The sequence below is a fragment of the Corylus avellana genome, chromosome 3 (genome assembly GCF_965113065.1).
Source record: "Corylus avellana chromosome 3, dhCorAvel1.hap1.2, whole genome shotgun sequence".
Lineage (NCBI taxonomy): Eukaryota > Viridiplantae > Streptophyta > Magnoliopsida > Fagales > Betulaceae > Corylus > Corylus avellana.
In genome coordinates this window covers 32,124,170-32,148,302 of record NC_142492.1, presented here as the reverse complement: position 1 = coordinate 32,148,302, position 24,133 = coordinate 32,124,170, and the positions used below count along the sequence as shown (strand labels likewise).

Here is a 24,133-nt window from a genome sequence, read left to right as displayed (position 1 = left end):
CTCATCATGAAAAAAGAGCCCCATTTGCTGGCCATCTTTATTGATCCCGGGCTGGTGATCAGTTTATAAGTGTGAGGGAAAGCCCCACCTCTTGAACTAACTTTTGGAGTTGAGAGAGGCCTAAGACCGTGTTGTGACAAATGCAAATTCCAAAATCACCAAAGAAGTAGAAAAGTGCAGAATAGAAAAATAACACAACCACACAAGACACTAAGATTTAAGTGGTTCAGCTTAACAAGCCTACATCCACTGGCGGAGACGATCCAGGAGAAATTCACTAACAAAAAGTGGAGTACAAAGAGTAGTACAAACAAAACCACTCAAACCCAAAAGCCCCAATACACTCCAATCTCATTCAAAAGAGAATTATATACAAAAGAGAAAAATATTCTCTAAAATTCTCTAAGCATTTCAGCACTCCAAAAATGAGATCAAAATGAAGAAAAATTGTGCATCTTCTTCTCCCTACGGCACAAGCCTTTCTCTCTCTCTCGGCAGTTTTTTCTTTTCTTCTTTCTCTCTTTTTCTTGCAGTTTTTTCTTTTCTTCTTTCTCTCTTTTTCTTGCTAAAGTAGCTGTTGCCCTCTCCTTGACCGAATGGCTTCCAATAAAACAACAAACAAAGCCTGTTCACAAAGCTTCTAGAAGAAGCTCAATCAATGGAGAGCAAAGAGAGACGTGCGGGAGAAAAAAAAAACAAAAGTCAACAAGTATGGGATGCCATACTATTGTGGGGCCCACGGTAAGGTTTATGAAAATTCAAGTCACATAATCGGACAGACCGCTTAACACACATTTATGTTAACAACAATTTCCATTTTGGAAGGAACATGAATATTCATTACTAACAATAAGATCAGTCGATTTTTTTTTTTTAATTATTATTATTATTAATAGGAGGGAAACCGAGAAAAATGGAAGAACAAATAAAAAACACAATTTACAAAAGAGAGTGTTTGCCACTCTTAATTCTAAAAGGAAAAAAAAAAAAAATTAATTATCTGGAATGCTTTCAAACACCTAGTAGGAAACGAGCTATTTAACAACTGAGTGTGCCTGAAAATGGACACATCAGTCCAAAACGAAATAGAAGAGATTTGATAATGACAATCACCAATAATTGGAGCACACGGTCAATTTAAGAATATGCGACCTTAAGAAGTTGAGAGCTAGAATGGCGAGGAGGGAGACCTTAATGCTGTTAAACTAATAAATGCAGACACGCATTCTGCAGATAAGAAGAAGACGTGATGTATATCAACAAACACATTCAAAAGAAAAGTGATTCAAATTCAAATACAAGAACAGAATCTCAAGAGAGCCTTCGGATATATGTACGTGTGATTTTATATAACATTGATAGATAGCATAATAGCAAATGTACATAATTTGATTAGGATACTTCAACTATATATATATATATAGCTTTAATAATTCTATAACTTTCGAACCAATTGATGCAGCATAGGATTGAGGTGAACAAGAAAAACAGCAAGTAGAAGGGATAAATATTTTTAAGATTGTGAGATTATCACAAAAATTTAAGAAATCTTCTTAAAAACTAGAGCCTAGCTATTTAGGGTTTAAGGAAAAAACACAAAGAAACTCAACTTTGAGTATTCTTATTTAATTAACAAAACTCAATAATAATCATAAATTAAATTGTTAAAGGCTATAAACATATATTTATAGCCCAAAACTCCTAATCCTAAGATAACAATGAAATAAAGTTAATTTAGAAGTTTACAAAAGACACTAAACCAAATAAAAGAAACTTACTTCAAATAAAAACTGAAGATAAAATACAATAAATAACTAACAAAGAAATCTAATAAAAAACTAAAAGATAATATTAGATAAGATAAGATAAGATACATCACCAATCCGTCGAACTTCGTTACATCATGTGTCATGTGGTAGCTGTCTGTTTCTCAAGTTTGTTTGTTTTCCCAGTTACTGTCAATCTTGATATCATCAAGGTTCAGTAACGTGACCGGGAATGGCATGGAAATTTAATTTGTCGGTTTTATTATTTTCCAATATCGGCCAGGCCGGTGGTCTATTTTTTTATTTTTTATTATTTTTTATTTTTAAAAAATTTTGTCCAAGAATAAATTATAATTAATTGATAGCAGCACTATGGCAGGAGAAAGCAACAATTGCGCATATATATATCGATGACCCATCTGGAGAAGAAGGTGGAATCACAAATACTCACTTATGTTTATGAAAACTCCAATGGCTTTTCTTCAATGGCTGAAGGAAAGCTTCCAACCCATCTCTCTCTTGGCTTCCATTTTCCTGGTTGTGTTGCTGAGGTTTTTACTGAAGAAGAAGTCAAGAAAAGGAAAACCCATTAATCTCCTACCAAGCCCTCCAAAGCTTCCCATAATTGGTAACCTTCACCAGCTAGGCAACATGCCTCATCTGTCCCTCCACCGCCTGGCAGAGAAGTTTGGACCAATCATGTTCTTACAACTTGGCGAGATTCCAACGGTGGTGATTTCATCAGCCACACTAGCCAGGGAAGCACTGAAAACCCATGATCTCGCACTATCAAGCCGCCCGCGAATCTTCTCAGCCCAGCACCTCTTTTATGATTGTACCGATGTTGCCTTCTCCCCCTACGGTGCTTATTGGAGGCATATTCGAAAAATATGCATACTTGAGCTGCTGAGCGCCAAAAGAGTTCAATCCTTCAGCCATGTTAGAGAAGAAGAAGTAGCTCGTTTGGTCCGTCGAGTTGCAGAGTCGTATCCTGGCACCACCAATCTTTCCAAGATTCTTGGACTATACGCAAATGATGTCCTTTGCAGGGTTGCATTTGGAAGGGACTTCTCAGGAGGAGGAGAATATGATCGCCATGGCTTCCAAAAGATGCTGGAGGAGTTTCAAGTATTGCTTGGAGGATTTAGCGTCGGAGATTTCTTCCCATCCATGGAATTTATACACACCTTAACAGGCATGAAATCCAGACTCCAGAACACCTTTCGACGCTTTGATCAACTTTTTGACCAGTTGCTTGCTGAACATGAAAAACGCAAGAGAGAAACAGAGGTGCAGAAGGACCTTGTGGATGTGTTACTCGACATACAGAAGGATGGATCTGATGATCAAACGTCTCTCACCATGGATAATATAAAGGCTGTCATCTTGGTCAGTGAATACTTTCACTTAATTTACTTCACTTTTACCATACAGATTAGTTGTTGGCTAAGTAGACGGATGGGTTTAAGGTTTTTCTACTTATATATATATATATATATATATATATATATATGAACTTTATAGAATCAAGATCAAAGCCTTTTTGATGGTTACATATTTTTTTTTATATTTTTGATTATGTACAATACTCTTATTTATAGAGAAAAAGTATGAATGTTAGAAGTCTTTTCTATTTTTATATTAACAACAATAAAATTAATTTATTATTTGTAACTCTTATCTTTTTGAGTTATTGTAATTCTTAATTCTTGAATTTTTTGTCTCTTGAATTATTATAATTCTTGTCTCAATAATATATATATATATATATATATATATATATATATATTATTGAGACAAGAATTATAATAATTCAAGAGACAATATATATATAGGCACATCGTCCAACCATATTAAATCTGTGTTTCACTATTAATCTCTTTCTTTTTTATTTTATATTATTTATTATTATTATGCACTATTAATGCAATTGCTGCCACTACAGGACATGTTTGCTGCAGGAACTGATACAACGTTCATCACCCTAGACTGGGGAATGACAGAGCTCATCATGAACCCAAAAGCCATGGAAAAAGCACAAGCAGAAGTCCGAAGCATCGTCGGAGAGAGAAGAGTTGTTTTAGAGAGTGATCTGCCTCAGCTGCAGTACATGAAAGCTATCATCAAAGAGATATTTCGGCTGCATCCTCCTGCTCCAGTACTAGTCCCTAGAGAATCCATGGAAGATGTGGACATTGATGGGTACAAAATTCCAGCCAAGACACGTTTTTTTGTCAACGCCTGGGCAATAGGGAGAGATCCGGAAGCTTGGGAAAACCCAGATAGATTTGAGCCAGAAAGATTTATGGGTAGCTCTATCGACTTCAAGGGTCAGCATTTCGAGCTGATACCATTTGGCGCCGGTAGAAGAATCTGCCCAGGTATCACATTTGGAACAGCAAGTGTGGAGCTGGCTCTTGCTCAACTTCTCCACAGCTTTGACTGGGAGCTTCCCTCTGGTACTAGAGCCAAGGATTTGGATATGACAGAGGTTTTCGGCATCACAATGCACAGAATTGAAAATCTACTTGTCATTGCCAAACCACGGTTCCCGTAGGCCAGCAATGCAAATCATAATCTACAAAATTTAGTAATCCAACTAGCTCTGATTCATCTCATGTACGAAGAAAAAGGAGAAACAGAGTGCACTCTGCCAGATAGAATATTTGTATGACTGTTTCCGGATTCAATAATTCAGAGCAAGTATATCAATAGCTATCCCACGGACTTTAAGTATTTTGGAATAAAAAACATCTAATGATTTTGTTGCGCCAAAAACCAAAATTACACCAAGATTGACGTGATTTCTTTAATGTGGGGGAGACCCACGTACGTACAGGACTTCTCTCTCTAGCGCCACTACTACGAAAAAACCCAAGAATCAAGAAGTGCAGCGCTCCTTCTCTGATCGTATGCTCAAACTCGAAGGCTAAGTGCTTTTCCAAAATCACTTGGCTAAAAACATAGCTTCATTTGGATAAAAACACGGCTAGCCGTAATTGAACAATGCATAAATGAATTAATAAAAAAATCAATATGATTGATTTTCTCTCATATTTGGAAATAGTGATAGTGAATAAAAATTTAAAAAAAAAAAAGAAAAGAATATTTTAAATGAAATAGCCACAAACGTTCTTCTAGAAGATTGAACGTTCAGTGAATAGTTACAAAAATTATGATTTTGGACGTACGTCTCTACACTTTTGAATATGCATGATACAATTTTAAATGCATTTTCTTGACCCTATAGTCTTATTTAATCATCCCTAACCCTTAGAAACCTTAGATAGAGAGAGAGAGAGAGGATATGGAGGAGGAGAGAAAAGGTGGATCTTGAGATTTTCTCTAAAGTGAACGTAATCTCCTACTCTAATCTCGTTATTGAAGTGTTTTGGAGCATGCTATATTCTATTTACCTCCTGTATTAGTTTATAATCCTAGATTTATGTTTGGGTTGATGGATTTTAGATTCTTAAGTTGTAAGTTATGTGATATTAATGAATATTGGTTAGAAGGATTGTGGATTACGTTAATCTTATGTTATTTAGTTGCTTTCTTGTATTTAAGTATATTGTTTAGGGTTATAGTGTAGATCTTTATGCGTAGACTTTATTCATGGTTGAATTTATGATGGGTTGAGGAGTACTTGTTATGGATGGTTAAGCATTGATGAATTTTTATGTCATGTTTATGTTTAGGATAGTGTTAACTGGAAGCCTATACTAGAGACTTAGGTTGTATTAGAATGGGTTAATCTAGGACCATTTTGGAAAATGAAAGGTTTTATCAGACCAACAAACGTTCGGTGGTCTAGCCAAACGATCTGCGTCGATTGATCGACTTGATAAACGAAAGTTCAATGGCCACACAGAATGACTATTTTGTCCCCAAATTAGGGTTAAAAGTATTTTAGCTTAAATTAAGCATTGATATTAGATGCTTTCAAACATTTGAGGGTGAGAAGACTCTAAAAGGTTATTTGGAGAAGTCTTATAACCCAGCAAGTAAGTAAAATTCACACGAATACTTCTTATTGTAATTATTTTAGAATCTTAATCATGAGTATTTTATATATCAAACATTCATGTTTACGAGTTACAACTCACATGAAATATATTTTGCATAATGTGAACTCATTTTTAATGTAAATGGGCATTTGAGAGTGGAATGATGTGTTGTGTGAGTTCGTTTATGAAAGCATATGCTTAAATTGTATTGTTTAACATGGTGTTTCATGTAAGCATGATGACCATGGGCTTATATGGGTTATATCTTATGATCCATAGTTTACAATTTTGAGTTGCCTTGGCACCAATGGTTTATAGTGCGATTGGTGCGCGCAGCCGTGTTTGATTAATAGTTAATACAGACGAATATCATTATATATAGCTTATGTCCAGCTTTGTAGTATTTTCTTCGCAACCTAGTTTGACTCAGTAAAAAAAAAAAAAAAAAAATCATGAAACATAAAACATAACTTTGTAGGTCTTCAAATTAGGTTTCCAATGCCACCAAGTTTACCTCAATCTAATATCAGAAACTTGAGATATGACCTTTTTATTATAAATGCTATGTACCTTGCATCATAGTTTATATTTTTCCCTAAACTACTTTACATGGAAGCATGAAATCCTTTCCTCCAATGAGAGCATCTCTAGCAGTAAGAGGTATTCCACCCAGTCAAAAAGCACAATTCTCTATTTTAACTACTCATTTTTTAATATAAATTCTAACATATTTTTTATTTCATTCTTTATTTTTTTAAATGTGTTTTTTTTTTTTTTTTTTTTTTTTTTTTTCGGATTCGCAACCGCTTTTGCATCATCTTGTAAATTGCAATAGAATTGATTCACACAGCATAACTATGTGTTATTTTTATTTTTCCATTTTTAGTTTGTCAATTACATGTATGCTATTCAATTTTTTTGGGGAGTTTTAAGTGATTCAAAAAACTTGAATTTATTTCATAAATTCATGAATAGAGAAGAGAGAATAGAGAGAAACGTTGAGGGAGGGAGAGAAGAGAGAAGAGAGAGAAAAATAATGTAAAAATAATATTATATTCAACAATTTAGTGTACTAGAGTGAATAACAATATGAAGGTATTCACGGTAGCAATTAAGGTATAATAGCTAATATTAAGCTATTCTATTGGAGAAAAAAAAAAGGGACAAAAATAGCTAAATGTAGCTAATATTTGTTAGGAAATTAATCATGTTTCTCAAAACCTGTGAGATGCGAAAAATAAGAAGAATGCGGAATAACAAAGATAAGCAATCACACAGGACACAAAAATTTAAGTGGTTTGGTTTAATAAACCTACATCCATTGGCGGAGACGACCTGGAGAAAATTTACTATCAAAATATGAGAGTAATAGAGTAAGAAAATCACTCAAACCCAAAGCCCCAAATACACTCAATTGTCACTTTGCTCAAAGGAGAATAATAACAAAAAGGGTAAAACATTCTCTTTCTTGCTCTCTTTTTTTCTCTATTGTTGGCGCACCAAACATACAAAGCAAATATTACTTTGTTGTTTTTGCTCTTACTATTGCCGCACAGCACTTGCCTTTATATAAAAGCACATGGTCGGTGCTTTTTCCAACTAAAAGTCCAACAAGGAACCCACTATCGTGTAGACAAAAAACTCTAACTCCAACTATGACAAGGAATTCCAAACCTTGTAGAACACAACAAAACCGGCTGGGTCCTACCCCCTAGGTTCAAGGCACACGTTCCCAACAATATCTCGAAGCTCATTGCTAATTAAGGAATCTTTGCGTTTTTCATCTGCTAATTTTGGGGTGGCAATATCTGTCAAGAGTCGTGTTAATTAAGGAATCCCAAATTCAAAATGAAGCAAAACTAAAACCAGTCACGTTACTGAGCCTCAGAAAAAAAAAAAAAAAAAAAAAAAAAAAAAAAACTAGCTGGGAGGGAAAACCATACATTTATGACACCCTTCTTTTATAATATCTAGTGGAGCTCAATTTGAGATCGATCACACCTTGGCAGATAGTGTAAGTGCGAGTCGTTTTGCCTTTTTCCCCAATATATATAATACAAATTTCAGCTTGTGTACAACATTATTACAAATTGTTCCACACGAGGAAATGTGTCTTTGCGTTTTTCATCTGCTAAGGAATCTGTTTTGCGGTGGAAAAATCTGCCAAGAGTCGTGTTAATTAAGGAATCCCAAATTCAAAAATGAAGCAAAACTAAAAGCAGTCACGTTGCTGAGCCTCTGAAGAACAAAGAAAGAAAGAAAGAAAAAAAAAAATACATGCATTTACGTACGAAGAGAGAGGACCAAATAAGAAAGGCCATGGATATATATATTTATGACACCCTTCTTTTATAATATCTAGTGGAGCTAAATTTGAGATCGATCACATCTTGACATGTAGGTTTAATACAATTTTCAGCTTGTGTACATTATGTGGGTCAAAATCATGACTGGACAAAGCCCCATTTGCCGATATATTTATGACACCCTTCTTTTATAATATCTAGTGGAGCTCAATCGATCACATCTTGACAGGTAGGTTTAATACAATTTTCAGCTTGTGTACATTATGTGGGTCAAAATCATGATTGAACAAAGCCCCATTTGCTGATCACCTTTATTCACATGCATGTTGATCACGCGGGGCAATGCATCCAAATCGGTTTTATATATATAAGAGAGGATAGAAATTAAGGAACATACTTTCTTATACAAGAGAGAACAAAATGTCCAACTTCCTGCAATTGTTTGAGCAAATTGCAACTTTCTTCCTTCTGCATTCCCTTGCTTTAACCATCTTGGCCTTCATCTTAATATTCCTACTCAAATGGTCCTCCACTCTTCTTCCAACCGCCAAAAAGAACACACCACCTTCACCACCAAAGCTCCCAATCGTCGGAAACCTCCACCAACTCGGCTTGCAGGCTCACCGTTCACTCGAGTCCTTAGCTCAACGCCATGGCCCCCTCATGTTGCTTCACTTTGGCAGCGTACCAACACTTGTTGCCTCGTCTGCTGTGTTGAAATATATATAGAATATAAAATACTAAAATATAAAAGAGAGAAAAGAGAGCAGAAGCAGAGAGAGACGTATGGACTACATCTTGTATATTCACCGTATCAATCAATATTACATAACTCTCTATTTATAGAGAGATAATGAGTAGTGACCAAGAAACCTAAATTAAAGCCTAAAATACATAAGGAAATAAATAAACCCTACATTACAAATTAAATAATGAAAATATAAAATATTCTAACAATGAAAATAATATATTCTAACATCCCCCTCAAACTCAAGGTGTAAGCTTGAGTTTGGAAAAGAGAATAAATTGAAAGCATCTGAAGTCGATGGTTGGATCAAGACAATGCCGGCGAAAAAGGCTGAAAGTGACAGCTGGAGAAATACCGGAGAATGGAGACAAGCCACTAAAAGAATCTGGTGAAGGGCTAAGCCGCAACTGACAATGAGGCCGGAGAATGAAAACTAGCCGTTAAAATTCCCATGAATGGCCAAAATCGCATTGTGCCAAGATTCGCCAATGAATAAAGCCGTGGATCACAACAAAATTAAGAGATCATCAGAAGAGAATGCTAGAAAATACCATAGAAATGTCATAAGACTTTTATTGAAAGCCACAGAAACAGAAACGTGACTCTGATACCATGTTGAAATATATATAGAATATAAAATACTAAAATATAAAAGAGAAAGAAAAGAGAGCGGAAGCGAAGAGAGACATATTGGCTACATCTTGTATATTCACTGTATCAATCAATATTACATAACTCTCTATTTATAGAGAAACAATGAATAGTGACCAAGAAACCTAAATTAAACCCTAAAATACATAAGGAAAGAAATAAACCCTACATTACAAATTAAATAACGGAAATATAAAATATTCTAACAAAGGAAATAATATATTCTAACATACTGATGCTGCCCGCGAGATCATGAAGACACATGAACTCATCTTTGCAAACCGGCCCAAATCAAGCATGTTCGAGAAACTACTATACAATTACAAAGATGTGTCAACGGCCCCCTATGGCGAGTACTGGAGGCAAATGAAGAGCATATTAGTGCTACATGTTTTGAGTAACAAACGGGTCCAATCCTTTCGAGCTGTGAGAGAGGAGGAAACTTTTCTATTGATTGAGAAAATCAAACAGTCTTGTTCTTTAGCACATGTGAATTTAAGCAAAGTGTTTGCAAATCTAACTAATGATGTAACATGTAGGGTGGCTTTGGGAAGGAAGTATAGTGCAGGGGAAGGTGGAAGGAGGTTTAAGGAGCTTTTGTGGGAGTTCGTGGAGTTGTTGGGTGCTCTAAGTGTGGGGGATTATATTCCATGGCTTGCTCGGGTGAGCCGTGTCAATGGCTTGGACGCTAGAGCGAAGAAAGTGGCTAAACAGTTTGATGATTTTATAGGAGTAATTGAAGAGCACATAAATGGCCAGAGGGGAGGGCTAGAAAATGAACACCAAAACGACTTTGTGGACGCGTTGCTTAAGATTCAAAAGGAAAACGTGATAATTGGCTTCCTTATTGATAGAGTTAGCCTCAAGGCTCTAATCCTAGTAAGCAAACCTCTCTCTCTCTCTCTCTCTCTCTCTCTCTTTCTCTTCGATGTAGTGTGGCATAATGGATCGTAAAGAAAAACATAGTTGTTAAGAGTATATTTGATATTAATTATTCTAGGGTTATTATGTTTCCTTACATATTCTAGGTTTAGTCTAGAGTTTCTTGCCTATCACTCCTAGCCTTTTTATATATAGAGATTACTGTAATCATATGACTTACATAATCATAATAAAAGAGATGTAATCCTATATGTTTCCGCTTTCTGTCTCTTCTCTCTCTTTCTTCCGCTCATAATATATTATCCAACATATTTAATATGGTATCAGAGCCACTTTTCTATGGCTTCCAATAAACGTCTTTGACGTTTTTCGATGCTCCCTCAGGCGACCTCCATTTTTCGTTCATCTGCGTGCCACCAAGTGGTCATTCACTCAAAATCTCTTCCACACCTTCACGCAGCTTCATCTGGAAAAATCAATCATAGATTCTAGCTTGCGAGGCACAGATCTACAGATCTGTGGAAGATCCGCCACCATCGGCCCTCCAGCAACACCTCTGCCATGTCAGCACTTTCAACCTAATCCAAAACGGTCAACCTGGTCTAGTGGGTTAGACTCAAATCCGCTGATCTGACAATCCGATTTGTCAACTTGACCAAGTGGGTCGAACCAGTCGAGTGTGTTAGACCCAAATCCACAGATCTGGCAATCCAATCCATCAACCCGAACCGGATCCATACAAGTATTCGATCCAATCTAAAACCGGTTCCAACCAGGTCATTGGTTCAAATCAGATCTCCCCAACCTGGTCCAATATCAGTTCCTAAACCGGGTCACCGAGATCAAGCTCTTCAAACGGTCCAAATTTGTCAACCCGATTCATCGAGTTAGACCCGATTCATATAATTTTCGGGTCAATCATTTTAATGGTCTATGGGTTTTGGCCATCTTTTGCCCATTTAACTGGCCCAATTGATTCAATTTCTTCAAAGCCTCAAGCCCAATTTCTTCAAGGGTTCAGCCCAACCAATAGCCACACTCAGCCCACTAGCTGCTGCTGCCAGCCGCCATCCACCGCCATTGGTTGCCCAACTCTGGCCAGCTCATGCAACTTTTCCGGTGACCACAAAAAAGAAAAAAAAAAAAAAAAATTCTTTTCCTTTATATTTCCAACCTCAATTTTATACATTGAGTTTGAGGGGGATGTTAAGAGTATAATTGATATTATTCTAGGGTAATTATGTTTCCTTATATATTCTAGGTTTAGTCTAGGATTTCTTGCTTATCACTCCTTGCCTCTCTATATATAGAGGTCACTGTAATCATATTACTTACAGAATCATAATAGAAGAGATGTAATCCTATATGCTTCCGCTCTCTATCTCTTCTCTCTCTATTTTTTCCGTTTCTAATATATTATCCAATATATTTAACAACAGTAATTACAAATACTTTAATCCTAGAAGCGAACCAACGTTACTGTAACTTCTTTTGATCATCTCGTTCGTAGTCTTGTCTAAACAAGACAGCGAACAAGCGCTAGCACTGTAAGTCACCTAAGTCATCTCGTTTAGAGGGGACTTCGAACGAGATAGCAAATGAACCTTTCTAGGATTTTCCTGTAGCCTTTTGCATCACCTCGTTTGAACACTTTGTTATCTACCAACTTTTTTTGTAGGATGTATTTGTTGCTGGTACCGACACTACGTACACAGTCTTAGAGTGGGCTATGACAGAGCTCCTAAGGCACCCCAAAGCTATGAAGAAGGTGCAGGATGAGGTGAGAGGGATCCGTGGCAACAAAAAAGATATAACAGAGGATGATTTGGATAATATGCATTACTTGAAGGCAGTGATCAAAGAGGCACTTCGCTTCCATCCTCCTGTTCCATTGTTAGTTCCTCGTGAATCGACTCAAAATGTCAAAATACAGGGCTATGATATTGCAGCTGGAACACAAGTTATTATCAATGCATGGGCAATTGGAAGAGACCCTGCATCTTGTGACGAACCAGAGGAGTTTGAGCCAGAAAGGTTCTTGAAATCTTCTATAGATTTTAGAGGACATGACTTCCAATTGATTCCATTTGGTGCTGGAAGGAGAGGTTGCCCCGGAATTCCCTTTGCTATGACCACAATCGAGCTTGTTTTGGCAAATCTGCTGCTCAACTTTGACTGGACATTGCCTGGTGGAGCAAGAGGAGAGGATTTGGACTTGACTGAATCTACTGGTCTAACAATTCATAAAAAATTTCCCCTTATAGCAGTTGCAACTCCTTATTGTTGCTAGTATATATTATATACGAGTAATAGAAGAATCACAAGGTTCAGTTTGGCTAGCAAAAATCACAATTGGTGCCTGTATGGGAAATAAATGAGTTTGAAAATAATATGAACTTCCTCATCTGTTTCTCGTCTGAGGAGGTGTAGTTTTATAAACACTTTTACAACACATTTCTGGTATACAAAGGAAACATAGAACACAAAGATCACTATCAGCATTATCTTCATTAACTATAGTACCGATTAAAAAGGAACATAATGATCATGTTACTCAGAAAGCATATAGACCAAAACCCAAACCCTCACAAACACTTACTGTGTACTGTATGTAAGCATTAATACCTAACAAAACACCATAAAGGTGACTCTGATACCACATCTTAGAATAAGCAGCGAAAAAAGATTTAGAATTATCTCCAACCATATTTCTTGTGAAGGGTTACCAATGATAGGTAGCTTTGGAGGGCTTGGTAGGAGATTAATGGGTTTTCCTTTTCTTGACTGCTCCTTCAAGGAAAACCTCAGCAGCACAACTAGGACAATGGAAGCAAAGAGAAAGATGGGTTGGAAGCTTTCCTTTAGCCATTGGAGTTTTCATAAACATAAATCATGAGTACGTGATTCCACCTTTTTCTCTCGATATATAGACATCAATTGTGGCTTTCTCCAGTTAACTCTGTTTACCTGCCTGCCTTGATTTTGGGAAATAATGTAACCAGCAAAATTTCGATGCCAATCTCTATCACATTACTGATCGTTGATGTGATCATCAAGATTGACAGTAACAGGTAAAACAGAGAAATTTGATCGTCATGATAAATGCTGCAACTTGCATTAAGGTCTCATTGATTCCACCATCTTTTTAATGTTTTCCTTCCAACTAAAGACAGACTGCTGTGATCAAATATTATCCAGCCACTTCACGTTTCGGAGTCATGGTCCTTGTCTTCATCGATCATGGGTTCCTCTTTAAATGCTGACAATTTGTCAATTCTGAGTTGAAAACATTTTGGTTTTCTACCTTTCAATATCAATATGATTTGCTATATTAATTTGACCCTTTTGTAAGATTTGAGGCGTTTTAACTTCTATATACTTGCTTATAATTAACCCACGATATGAAGTCATTTCTTCGAAATATCTGTACATTTTATAAGAATAATAAGACATCCGGTATAAATATCTTCCATTTTCTTTGAGTTAAAAAACATTATTATGGAAATAAAAAATTTTAGGCTTCAGGTTGATCTCTTGGGGGGAACAAAAATAAATAAATAAATAAAACCTTATACTAAACATGAAAGATACAAAAATAAAAGAAATGTCCCAGATTGATTAAATACTAAATGAGAATCTACTTATATTATATTGAATGTTAAACTTTTTGATATTTGAGAGGTCGAATTGAAGTTATTATTTGTTCCTCAAAACAACCAAACAATGTAATAGATGTGAATAATATATATATATATATATAAACACCATATATCAGAGTATGGATAAACAGCTGTAGCCATATATCAGAATATAGATTTTTAAATGCCCCATTATTCATGAAACTTACTAGAACTGTTTCTCGCACAATTGATGTGATACAACAAATCAAATTTAATTATTTAGATTTTATATTGGACAATACCTTAAAATGGCTATTGTGCAGATAAGGTATGTGAGTGGTTTATATATATTTTAATAAGATATATTGTGATCTATTTATGTAGTTTATTTAAATACATCAACAAACCATTAATGTAAGACCCTTTTAGATTTTACCTGAATTAACAGAGGGATATATGACTAACATCTTTAGCTAATGTGATTTTGAATTTAATCATGTGATTGTGAGTGATTTTGAATAAGTTTGATTTCTATTAGAAATGGGTCAAGGGTCTAACTCAACCCAAAAGCTAGTTTAAGAGTTGAGGTTTCCCCTCACCCTTATAAATGGTCAATCTCCTTAATACCCGAGCAATGTGAAACTTCTTATAATTTCAACTCATAATTTGGCAAACCATGTTATTAAAGAAGGGTTTAAATGCAATTATCCATATTTAAATTATTCCATGCATGCATGCCATTTGCATATCTCTCGGGTCCTATTTAAAAATAAGAGGAAACGGGAAGCTTCCCAATGTGCTTCTTACTCCATTATAATTTTTTTTTTTTATTATTACTTTTTTTTCAACTCAAAGAAAATGAAAGATATTATGCCAGATGTCTTATATATATATATATATATATATATATATATATACAAATGATATTTCAAAGAAATGACTTTCCCAATATCTCACAGGTTATAAGCAAATACGTATAGAAGTTAAAATGGCTCAAACCTCGCACAAGGGTCAAATTAATATAGTAAACCAAAATGTTTTCAACTAGGAAATTAACAAACATATATAAGGAAGAGTCACGTTACTTTAAATTAAACCCTATAAACACATAAATTCTTACTTCCATGGCTCATTAACAACACAGCAATGTCTGCATTTGAGACAAATGCGATCGACCACCACAAAATACAACGTTAGCTTTGCTGGGAAAACCATAGAAACAATCGTCACAGACAAAGGTAGCGACATAGACGAATGGTTGCACCAAATCCTTTCATTATATGCTGGTGCACCCACTGTAGTAGGCTTAGACACCGAATGGAGCCCCAGCAAAAAAGCTGCAACCCTGCAGCTTTGCATAGATGACAAGTGTCTAATCGTTCAACTCATTTACATGGACAATATCCCCCGATCGCTCAAGAGCTTTTTAATGGACTCCAACTTCACTCTTGTGGGGATTGAGGTTGCCCAGGATATAGCCAAGCTGAGGGATGAGTATAAGATAGAATGTGAGAAAAGTGCAGATATTGGCAAGGTGGCAAAGAGTCAGTGGTCAGGGCGGTTCCGTGGGCCTAGCTTGAAAGAACTTGCATTGGAAGTAGTTGGTCTTTATATGAGGAAGCCTAAAGATATATGCATGAGTAATTGGGGGGTGAGGATGCTCAGTGAAGAGCAAATTGAGTATGCATGCATTGATGCCTATGCCTCTTTTAGGATAGGCTAGCTGCAAGCTTCTAATGGAAGATCAATAAGGGTCTCTTTATGTATTTGGGCATCTATACATTTGAGCCTCTTTGCATGAATTATTTCCTGTTCTTGGTCTCTTTTTAAGTCTACTCTTTTGTTTAGTTTGCTGAATATAATCTCAGGACTTATTATTTTCTATGAAATTGTAACTTTCTTTCTTTAATTTGTTTAAAGCATGATTTTGGTCATTATAATTGTCATAGTGTTGTAGGACGGCGACCCTCCTCCCCATGACAAGGTATGATTGCTTGATCATAACCACGTTTGAACGAAAGTGTGATCGGTACATTCAAAAGTCAAAGCCAAACCGTCCGATCGCATCTACATTCGAACAAAAGTGCGATCACAACAGTCTAAATGTAGCAGTACGAATGGAAGGATATTCAAGTAATATTTCTAGAAGTCTTTCGATCTTTTGTCGCTCCAAAAATATATGACTTTTAAAATAACTATTTGATCAAAATTTAATAATAATCAATCACAAGCACAATAATAATTTTAAAAGGCACATCATTCTTGGAGGGACACAAGTTTTTACACAGATATTCCAACCGATTTTCATCCGTATCTTATTCAAAATTCAATTTTATTAATTTCCTTATTAGATTACGAATTGCATCTTTCCAACTTTAGATGACTTTGTTGCCTTTTCAGATTTAGTCTTTGTATTGTTTTATTAATCTTAGATAATTACTTGCTTGTTAAGTTTAGTTTTATTTCTTTAATTTCTTTAGGGCGGTGTTATAAGGGGACAAACAGATGTATGGAAAAACAACTTTGGAGAATGAATTATAAAATATTACTGGGAAAGAAAATCATATCATCTTATTTTTAAAGAAAGAAAATCTATAAGGTCTAAATTGGACCTACTCTCTCTCTCTCTCTCTCTCTCTCTCTTTTGGTCTAAATAGGACTTAATTATAGAGAGGTGGAGAGACAAAACGGTATGAGAGATCAAATCAAATTTAATCGTATTCAAATCTGATTTTTTTTTTGTTTTTATATATATTTTTTTTTATGAATAAGCATTTCATTAAACCAAAGCTCAAAATAGAACAACTTCACAACACAGATATAACTCCTTACAAAGTCAGGGGACACAACCCCTTACAAAGAAAACAGAGGAAACAACCCCTCACAAAGCAAAAAAAAGGGAAAACAACCTACAAATCAAAATTACAAAGAATAGTAGCAGGTAAATCCCACAAAGAGCACAACAAAAGGTTTTCCTTAGTTCTAGGAAAACCTCTTTTCACAGCAATCCTAGACCTGACTTCCCAAAAAACTTGCTTCAACAATTGCTCTTCAGTTTTAGGAACACCATCATGTTTAATCTTATTTTTGGTACGCCAAAGGTTATAAACCACAGAACCAAGAACCACCCGACATAACAAGCAATTAAGAGATTTTTTCCCCCAGCAATTACACCCTAACTGCACAAGATGATCCCAGATAACAGGAGGCCTATCCACCCTGCAATGAACCATGCAATATTTCCATATTCTAGAACTAAAACTGCATTCAAAGAAGATGTGATCACGAGTTTCAATTTGACTATGACAAAAACAGCATTGAACATCACCCTTAAAACCCCATTTAAGTAACCTTTTACCTGTAAAAAGCCTATTTTTCATTGCAAGCACAAGATAAAGGCTTGTTTAAGGATAGCAAGGGAGAACCAGATCAACTTCCACCAAATAACCTCTGCATTCTTCTTTCTAAGACCTTCCCAAGTTTTTGCACTAACATAGACACCCTTCTTAGAACCAAGCCAAATATGTTTATCACACTGGCTCAAGCAAACATCAAAAAGCCTAGCTTGAATGTCAACTAAAGCTTTTGATCTTGTAGGTCTCCAAAACCAATCTTCATTGCAGATGACAGAAGACAATTTAGCTTCAATATTAATTACTTTTAGCATCATAGACAACCCTAAAGCCATACTGCTCAATCAATATTCCTGCAGGATGCCACAAATCCAGCCACATATGAATATTATCCCCATTCCAAACCTCAAACTTTAAGAATCTTTTGGCAATATCTCTCAGCTTCAAAATTTTCCTCCAACTCCAAGAACAGTTCTGAGAAATGCCTACACTCCAAAGACTCTTTCTCTTCAAATCTGATTTAATTTTATTACAATCAACTATAATTAATACTGAAATCAAATCCTATAATATATAATCAAATCTCATAATATATTCTAATAATAAGGAGTTGCAACTACTGTAAGGGGGAATTTTTTACGAATGGTTATACCAGTAGATTCAGTCATGTCCAAATCCTCTCCTCTTGCTCCACCAGGCAATGTCCAATCAAAGTTGTGCAGCAGATTTACCAAAACAAGCTCGACAGTGGTCATAGCAAAGGAAATTCCGGGGCAACCCCTCCTTCCAGCACCAAATGGAATAAATTGGAAGTCATGTCCTCTAAAATCTATAGAAGATGTCAAGAACCTTTCTGGCATAAACTCCTCTGGTTCATCCCAAGATGCAGGGTCTCTTCCAATTGCCCATGCATTGATAATAACTCGTGTTCTAGCTGCAATGTCATAGCCCTGTATTTTGATGTTTTGAGTCGATTCTCGGGGCATTAACAATGGAAGAGGAGGATGGAAGCGAAGTGCCTCTTTGATGACTGCCTTCAAGTAATGCATATTATCCAAATCATCCTCTGTTATGTCCTTTTTTTTGCCACTGATCCCTCTCACCTCATCCTGCACCTTCTTCATAGCCTTAGGGTGACTTAGAAGCTCTGTCATTGTCCACTCTAAGACTGTGTACGCAGTGTCGGTACCAGCAGCAAATACATCCTACAAAAAGAAAAAAAAAATGGTAAATATAGAAGAAAGATGTCAATATGCATGAGATAAGCATAAAGTACCTTATACCTCCTAAAGTAGAACAAGCCCTTTTAAATTCAAGACTACCCAATATTGCATTATCTCCTTTCCATGATCATTGAAAGTGATAAAAGGTCATTTAACAGCTCCCTTTTTACCCTAATTCTACCGTTAGGCATTAAGAAATGCTATATTATACCTCAATCCTACTGAATTGATGTGACAATACTCTTTTTAACAATAACTAATCTAAGAGCTGATCGACACTTTTACATCAGCCCAATAAAATAGGAATGAGATTGGAGTATAGTATATATATAGCATTACTCATAGGGCATTACATGCTTTAGTATATCAGTACATGTCACATGGGGTTAATCCAACATTATCTAATACAATTCATATTAGGTTTCAAAGATCTAATGTCGTAATTGGTATCACATGTAAATATGTTGTCACATCATTTAAAATTTTTAAATGATGCAATACTATGTATACTATTAGATGAAAAATGAAACAGTTCCTCTCCATTTCAAGTCATGATTTGGATACAGTTAAGTTTTTAGTGTTGCAATTTCAATGTCAAAACATGTTGTGTTATAAGTATTAGGTTTAGGTCTAACTTGGGATTGAAATGCGGTTCAAGACAAGTAAAAAAAATTCAAGTGTAGAAGATGCAGCATGTCCCATACTAAAACTCGAGAGGGTCAGTCAATCCATCGGTCGACCGAGGTTGGGTAGGTTGTGATTTTACTTGAAATCTTAACGGCTTGATCGATCAAGCTTGAGCCTTGGTGTACCTAACCCAACCACCAAATGTTGTATTTTCCATCGACTTTGACTTAAAACCCCGATTTTTCTCGTCTATATATAAGCCTTATTATTCTTTCATTGTAAGAGAAGTTTATCATATTAATTTCTTGAGCTTAAACAGATTATAAACTTCTCCTGGTTCCATCTTTCCCAAATCAAACCACAAAAAATGTTCTAGAGCTATTGCAAGGGGAGGTGAATGTGTAGTTTGCCGTAGGGGTGTCAATATGGTCACGATTAGCGGTTATTAGCAATAATCGCTAACCATAACCGCCTTAGCGGTTATTAGATTTTACTAACCGTAACCGCTAACCGCTAGTTACTAGGTGGTTAGCGGTTAGTTACTAACTGCCAGTTTAGCGGTTAGTAAAATAGGTAACCGCCTGTTAACCGCTTTTTCAAAATTGGGCTTTTTTAGGGTTTTTTTTTTTTTTTTTTTTGGCTCTTTGGGCGTTTTTGTGCTTTTTTTTTTAATCACTGTAGCATTTTTTACCCCCATTTGTTTTTGTATTTTTAATGTCTTCTTAGGCCCAATTGCTATAAAAAGAGCCCATATTGAAAAATTAAAAATATTTGACCCCAAATTTGCATTTACTTGCACTTTTTTTAAAAAAAATCCTTAAATATTAAATCATAACAGGTTAACTTAAAATAATAATAATAATAAAATAAATAAAAAAACCACAACATATTAAAAAAAAAAAAAAAATCAACACAACGTATAAAGAAAATTCAACACAACTGTCACAACATATAAAAAAAAAGATATAAAAAAGTTGAACACAACATATTAAAAAACTAAAAATAAAAAGTTCAAATAAAACATTAAAACTTCATCAATCCTCTAATTTGGTATTATGGTAATGCTCAAACTCCTAAGTCTTAAATTCCTAATGATTTAATGATCATACACTCATACTTAAATGATATGAACATATTATCTCACAAATCACAAATCACAATTCATATTAATATAATAAAACTATCTTAGATCTAAGAATTTAAGATAATCTGATATATGTTTTCTAAGTATAAAGTATCTAATAAGTAATAATGCTTGAATCAAACACATTGTTTAATTCAATTGTAATTATCATTGTATATGAATAATATGAATCATATGATTAACTTGTAGACTTATGACTTATGAGTTATGTCATATTATATATGTATTATTTGTTATTATATAATCATATGATTTAATGATCAATTCATCATATGATAATATATAAATTACTAAAATTATAATGATAATACATTAATACTTCAATTGTGGTTATAAGAAACACATTGTTTAATCTAATGTCAATTACTTAATTTGATATTATACGAATCACATTATCATTGTACATTAATAATATGATTAACTTAAATAAAGTATTTGAATTGTCATTGAATCATATGATTAAGTATTGATCTTATACATTTTATATTATTCAATATGCATAATTGCATATATGTATAATGTATAATTATAATTTATAACATATATGGACTTATAATTAAGTTGATAACATACATTGAACTAAGTTTCTAAATACTTAATTGTTCATTAATGTTGTATGAGTATGAACTTGCATTCTTATGACTTATGAGTATATATGAATAATTTGTTATTGTATAACCAAATGATTTAATGATTAATTGATCATGATTATAGTGATAATATATTAATACTCAAATTGTGATTTAATTATCTAAAACAAAAATGTGATTTAATCATTAATAATCAATTGATTGTATATATATATATATATAAAGCGGTTAGCGGTTAGTAGTTACAGTTAGTAAACTCCATAACCGCCAACTGCTAACCGCTAAGCGGTTATAACAGTTAGCGGTTATAGCAGTTAGCAGTTATGGCGGTTAATGGTTAACGGTTATAGCGGTTAGCGGGTGGTTAATAACTGCCCTAGTTTGCCGGGATTAAAAAATTAGATCTTGAAACTTACAAATGTTTTGTAAGTAGAATATTCAGTAACATAAGTTTTCTATAGTTGTTGCTTTTTGAGGTTTGCTAGCCCCCATAGTGGTTTTGATATCTGTGATTATATGTTTTTATATATGCTTCCTTTGATTTCGGTATTGATGTAAAGTTGATAACTTTGTTAATTGTTATTGTGTTTGGTAAACTAGATTAATGACAACTAATTAGGATCTAAATCATATTTTTATGAGAGAATTCCCATGATGCTTCTGCCTACTTACCTAGCCACGAATCGACTTAAAAAGATAGTATTGGGTTCGTTTAACAAAACTTTTTAAAATGTGTTTTTTGCTTATTAGTTGTAATGTAACCTAAAAATGAAAATAGTTTTAAGTATTTTGCTTATATTTAGAGTTGTTTAATGCTTTTGTTTAAGTTTTGGCTAGAAAAAACAAAAAGCACCCTAGAAAGTTTGACAAATAAGCCCAGTAATATGGTTGTCTCTTTTGTCTAGCTAATTGATTTACTTGATATAAAACTTCAAACCAATGCATATATTCCAAGTTCATCTGTTGCCCACGAAAGAAAATCTTTTCAGGAAATGGATTGTACAAGATCCCCTATGCCTTATTTATCGATTGGAGGCGAAAACCAATATTGGGCATATTTGTGGAGGTGTCGCTCATCAACTGGTGTATATATATGGGCTATATATATGTAGCAGAGCGATCCAGAAATTTCTCTATTTTTTGGCTAAGTTAATGAAGAAAAAAGGATCCCCTATATAACCCTTCCCATAGGGGATCCAAAAACATAGTTTTTAAGGAACAAGCTCTACTATACTTCCTTGATTTTTAATGAAAGTTTGATGATTTTCAATTCGCTGAAAAAGAAAAGTTCATCCTAGAATCTTGTAAAGGTGCCAGAAGCACTAGTCATGAGGTACAATTACCCCTCTAACGTCAAAAAAACTCACAATTAAATGTATCGAATTTTTAATTTTTTTCAATATTATTTCTCCATTAGATTTTTCTTTTAAATTTTAATGGAGTGGGTGTCAAAATTACCAAAATACCCTAATTTGTTTTTTTTTTTTTTTTTAAAAAAAAAAAAAATTAAAAAAAAAATTGCAAAAATTTGGGCATTAGTAAGGATTTAACGAAATTTGCAAAAATATGCACACTTGGCTTTGCAATTTTTTTATTTATAAAAAATTAGGATATTTTGAAAATTTTAACAGGATTTAACAGAAAAACCTAACCCAGATGTGATATTGTAAAACATTAAAAGTTCGATACACTAAATGACTTAATTAATAGTTTTTTAACTTTAGGGTGAACAGTGCAAAAGTGATGGAAATTTAGAGAGGCTAAGTGAAAGTTTATCTTATTTTTAGGAAACTCAAGAAACCCAAGAATTAAGAAGAAATGCATTCATCAATTATATCACGTATAGTGCGAGTGTACACACCCACACAGGGAGAGAAAGAGAGAGAGGTTTGCTTACCAGGATTAGAGCTTTGACGCTAACTCTATCAATAGGAAAACCAATCACGTTTTCCTTTTGGATTTGAAGCAAAACGTCCACAAAATCCTTTTGGTGTTCATTTTCTAGTCCTCTCTTCTGACAATCTATGTGCTCTTCAATTACTCCTTCTAGAAAATCATCATACTGTTTAGCCACTTTCTCCGCTCTAGCATCCAAGCCATTCACACGGCTCACCCAAGCAAGCCATGGAATATAATCCCCCACGCTTAGAGCACCCAACAACTCCACGAACTCACCCAAAAGCTCCTTAAACTTTCTTCCACCTTCCCCTACGCCATACTTCCTTCCCAAAGCCACCCTACATACTACATCATTAGTAAGGTTTTCAAGCACTTGGCTTAAATTCACATATGCTGAAGAACAAGACTTTTTGATTTTCTCAATCAATAGAAAAGTTTCCTCCTCTCTCACAGCTCGAAAGGACTCAACCCTTTTGTTACTCAAAAGATGTAGCACTGACATGCTTTTCATTTGCCTCCAGTACTCGCCATAGGGGGCCGTTGACACATCTTTGTAATTGTATAGTAGTTTCTCGAACATGCTTGATTTGGGGCGGTTGGCAAAGATGAGGTCATGGGTCTTCATGATCTCGCGGGCAGCATCAGCAGACGAGGCAACAAGTGTTGGTACGCTGCCAAAGTGAAGCAGCATGAGGGGGCCATGGCGTTGAGCTAAGGACCCGAGTGAACGGTGAGGCTGCGCGCCGAGTTGGTGGAAGTTCCCGACGATAGGGAGCTTTGGTGGTGAAGGTGGTGTGTTTGTTTTGGTGGTCGAAAAGGTAGAGGACCATTTGAATAGGAATATTAAGATGAAGGCCAAGATGGTTAAAACAAAGGGATTGAGCAAGAAGAAAGTTGCAGTTTGCTCTATCAATTGCAGGGAGAAAGTTGCAGCAAGAAGAAAGATGGACATTTTCTTGTGTGTTTGATGATGTTGGGGATCCGCGCTGTTTATGTGAAGATGAATGTGCAGAAAGGTCAGCAAATGGGGCTTTGTCCAAAGAAAATTGTACACATATAATCAGGGCGGTTCAATGTATTTGGCTCCTGAGCGAAATTTTGAAGTTAAACCTTTTTTTTTTTAATATTTAAATATTAATTAAATAATATTTATTTTAATAATATTATTATATTTTTATAGTATTATTATTATTTTCATTTTCATTGTTGATTAATGATTTTTAAGTTTAACTTTTAATTAGTTACCCAAAAAAAGTGATTTGGCATACTAATTTTTTAGGATTAATTGGTCTTATTTTACGATGAGCTTATTATATT

At 34.8% G+C, this 24,133-nt stretch overlaps 3 protein-coding genes and 1 pseudogene across 3 annotated transcripts; 3 read left to right on the top strand and 1 right to left on the bottom strand.

Annotated features, from left to right (window-relative positions):
• Nucleotides 1–2,158: 2,158 nt before the first annotated feature.
• LOC132176073 (cytochrome P450 71AP13) lies at nt 2,159–4,534 on the top strand. Its single transcript, XM_059588193.2, has 2 exons — nt 2,159–3,155; nt 3,712–4,534. The coding sequence occupies exons 1-2, from the start codon at nt 2,220–2,222 to the stop codon at nt 4,321–4,323; spliced, it is 1,548 nt and encodes a 515-aa protein (XP_059444176.2). The 5' UTR covers nt 2,159–2,219; the 3' UTR covers nt 4,324–4,534.
• Nucleotides 4,535–8,499: 3,965 nt separating this feature from the next.
• On the top strand, nt 8,500–12,650 carry LOC132173615 (cytochrome P450 736A117-like). Its single transcript, XM_088514849.1, has 3 exons — nt 8,500–8,788; nt 9,711–10,357; nt 12,039–12,650. Exons 1-3 carry the CDS (start codon nt 8,500–8,502, stop codon nt 12,648–12,650), a joined length of 1,548 nt encoding a protein of 515 aa, XP_088370975.1.
• A 2,476-nt stretch (nt 12,651–15,126) lies between these two features.
• LOC132173617 (3'-5' exonuclease-like) lies at nt 15,127–15,703 on the top strand (annotated as a pseudogene).
• Nucleotides 15,704–16,771: 1,068 nt separating this feature from the next.
• On the bottom strand, nt 16,772–23,859 carry LOC132176436 (cytochrome P450 736A117-like). Its single transcript, XM_059588635.2, has 2 exons — nt 22,815–23,859; nt 16,772–18,538 (listed from the first exon to the last, which is right to left on the bottom strand). The coding sequence occupies exons 1-2, from the start codon at nt 23,766–23,768 to the stop codon at nt 17,930–17,932; spliced, it is 1,563 nt and encodes a 520-aa protein (XP_059444618.2). The 5' UTR covers nt 23,769–23,859; the 3' UTR covers nt 16,772–17,929.
• Between the last annotated feature and the right edge of the window lie 274 nt (nt 23,860–24,133).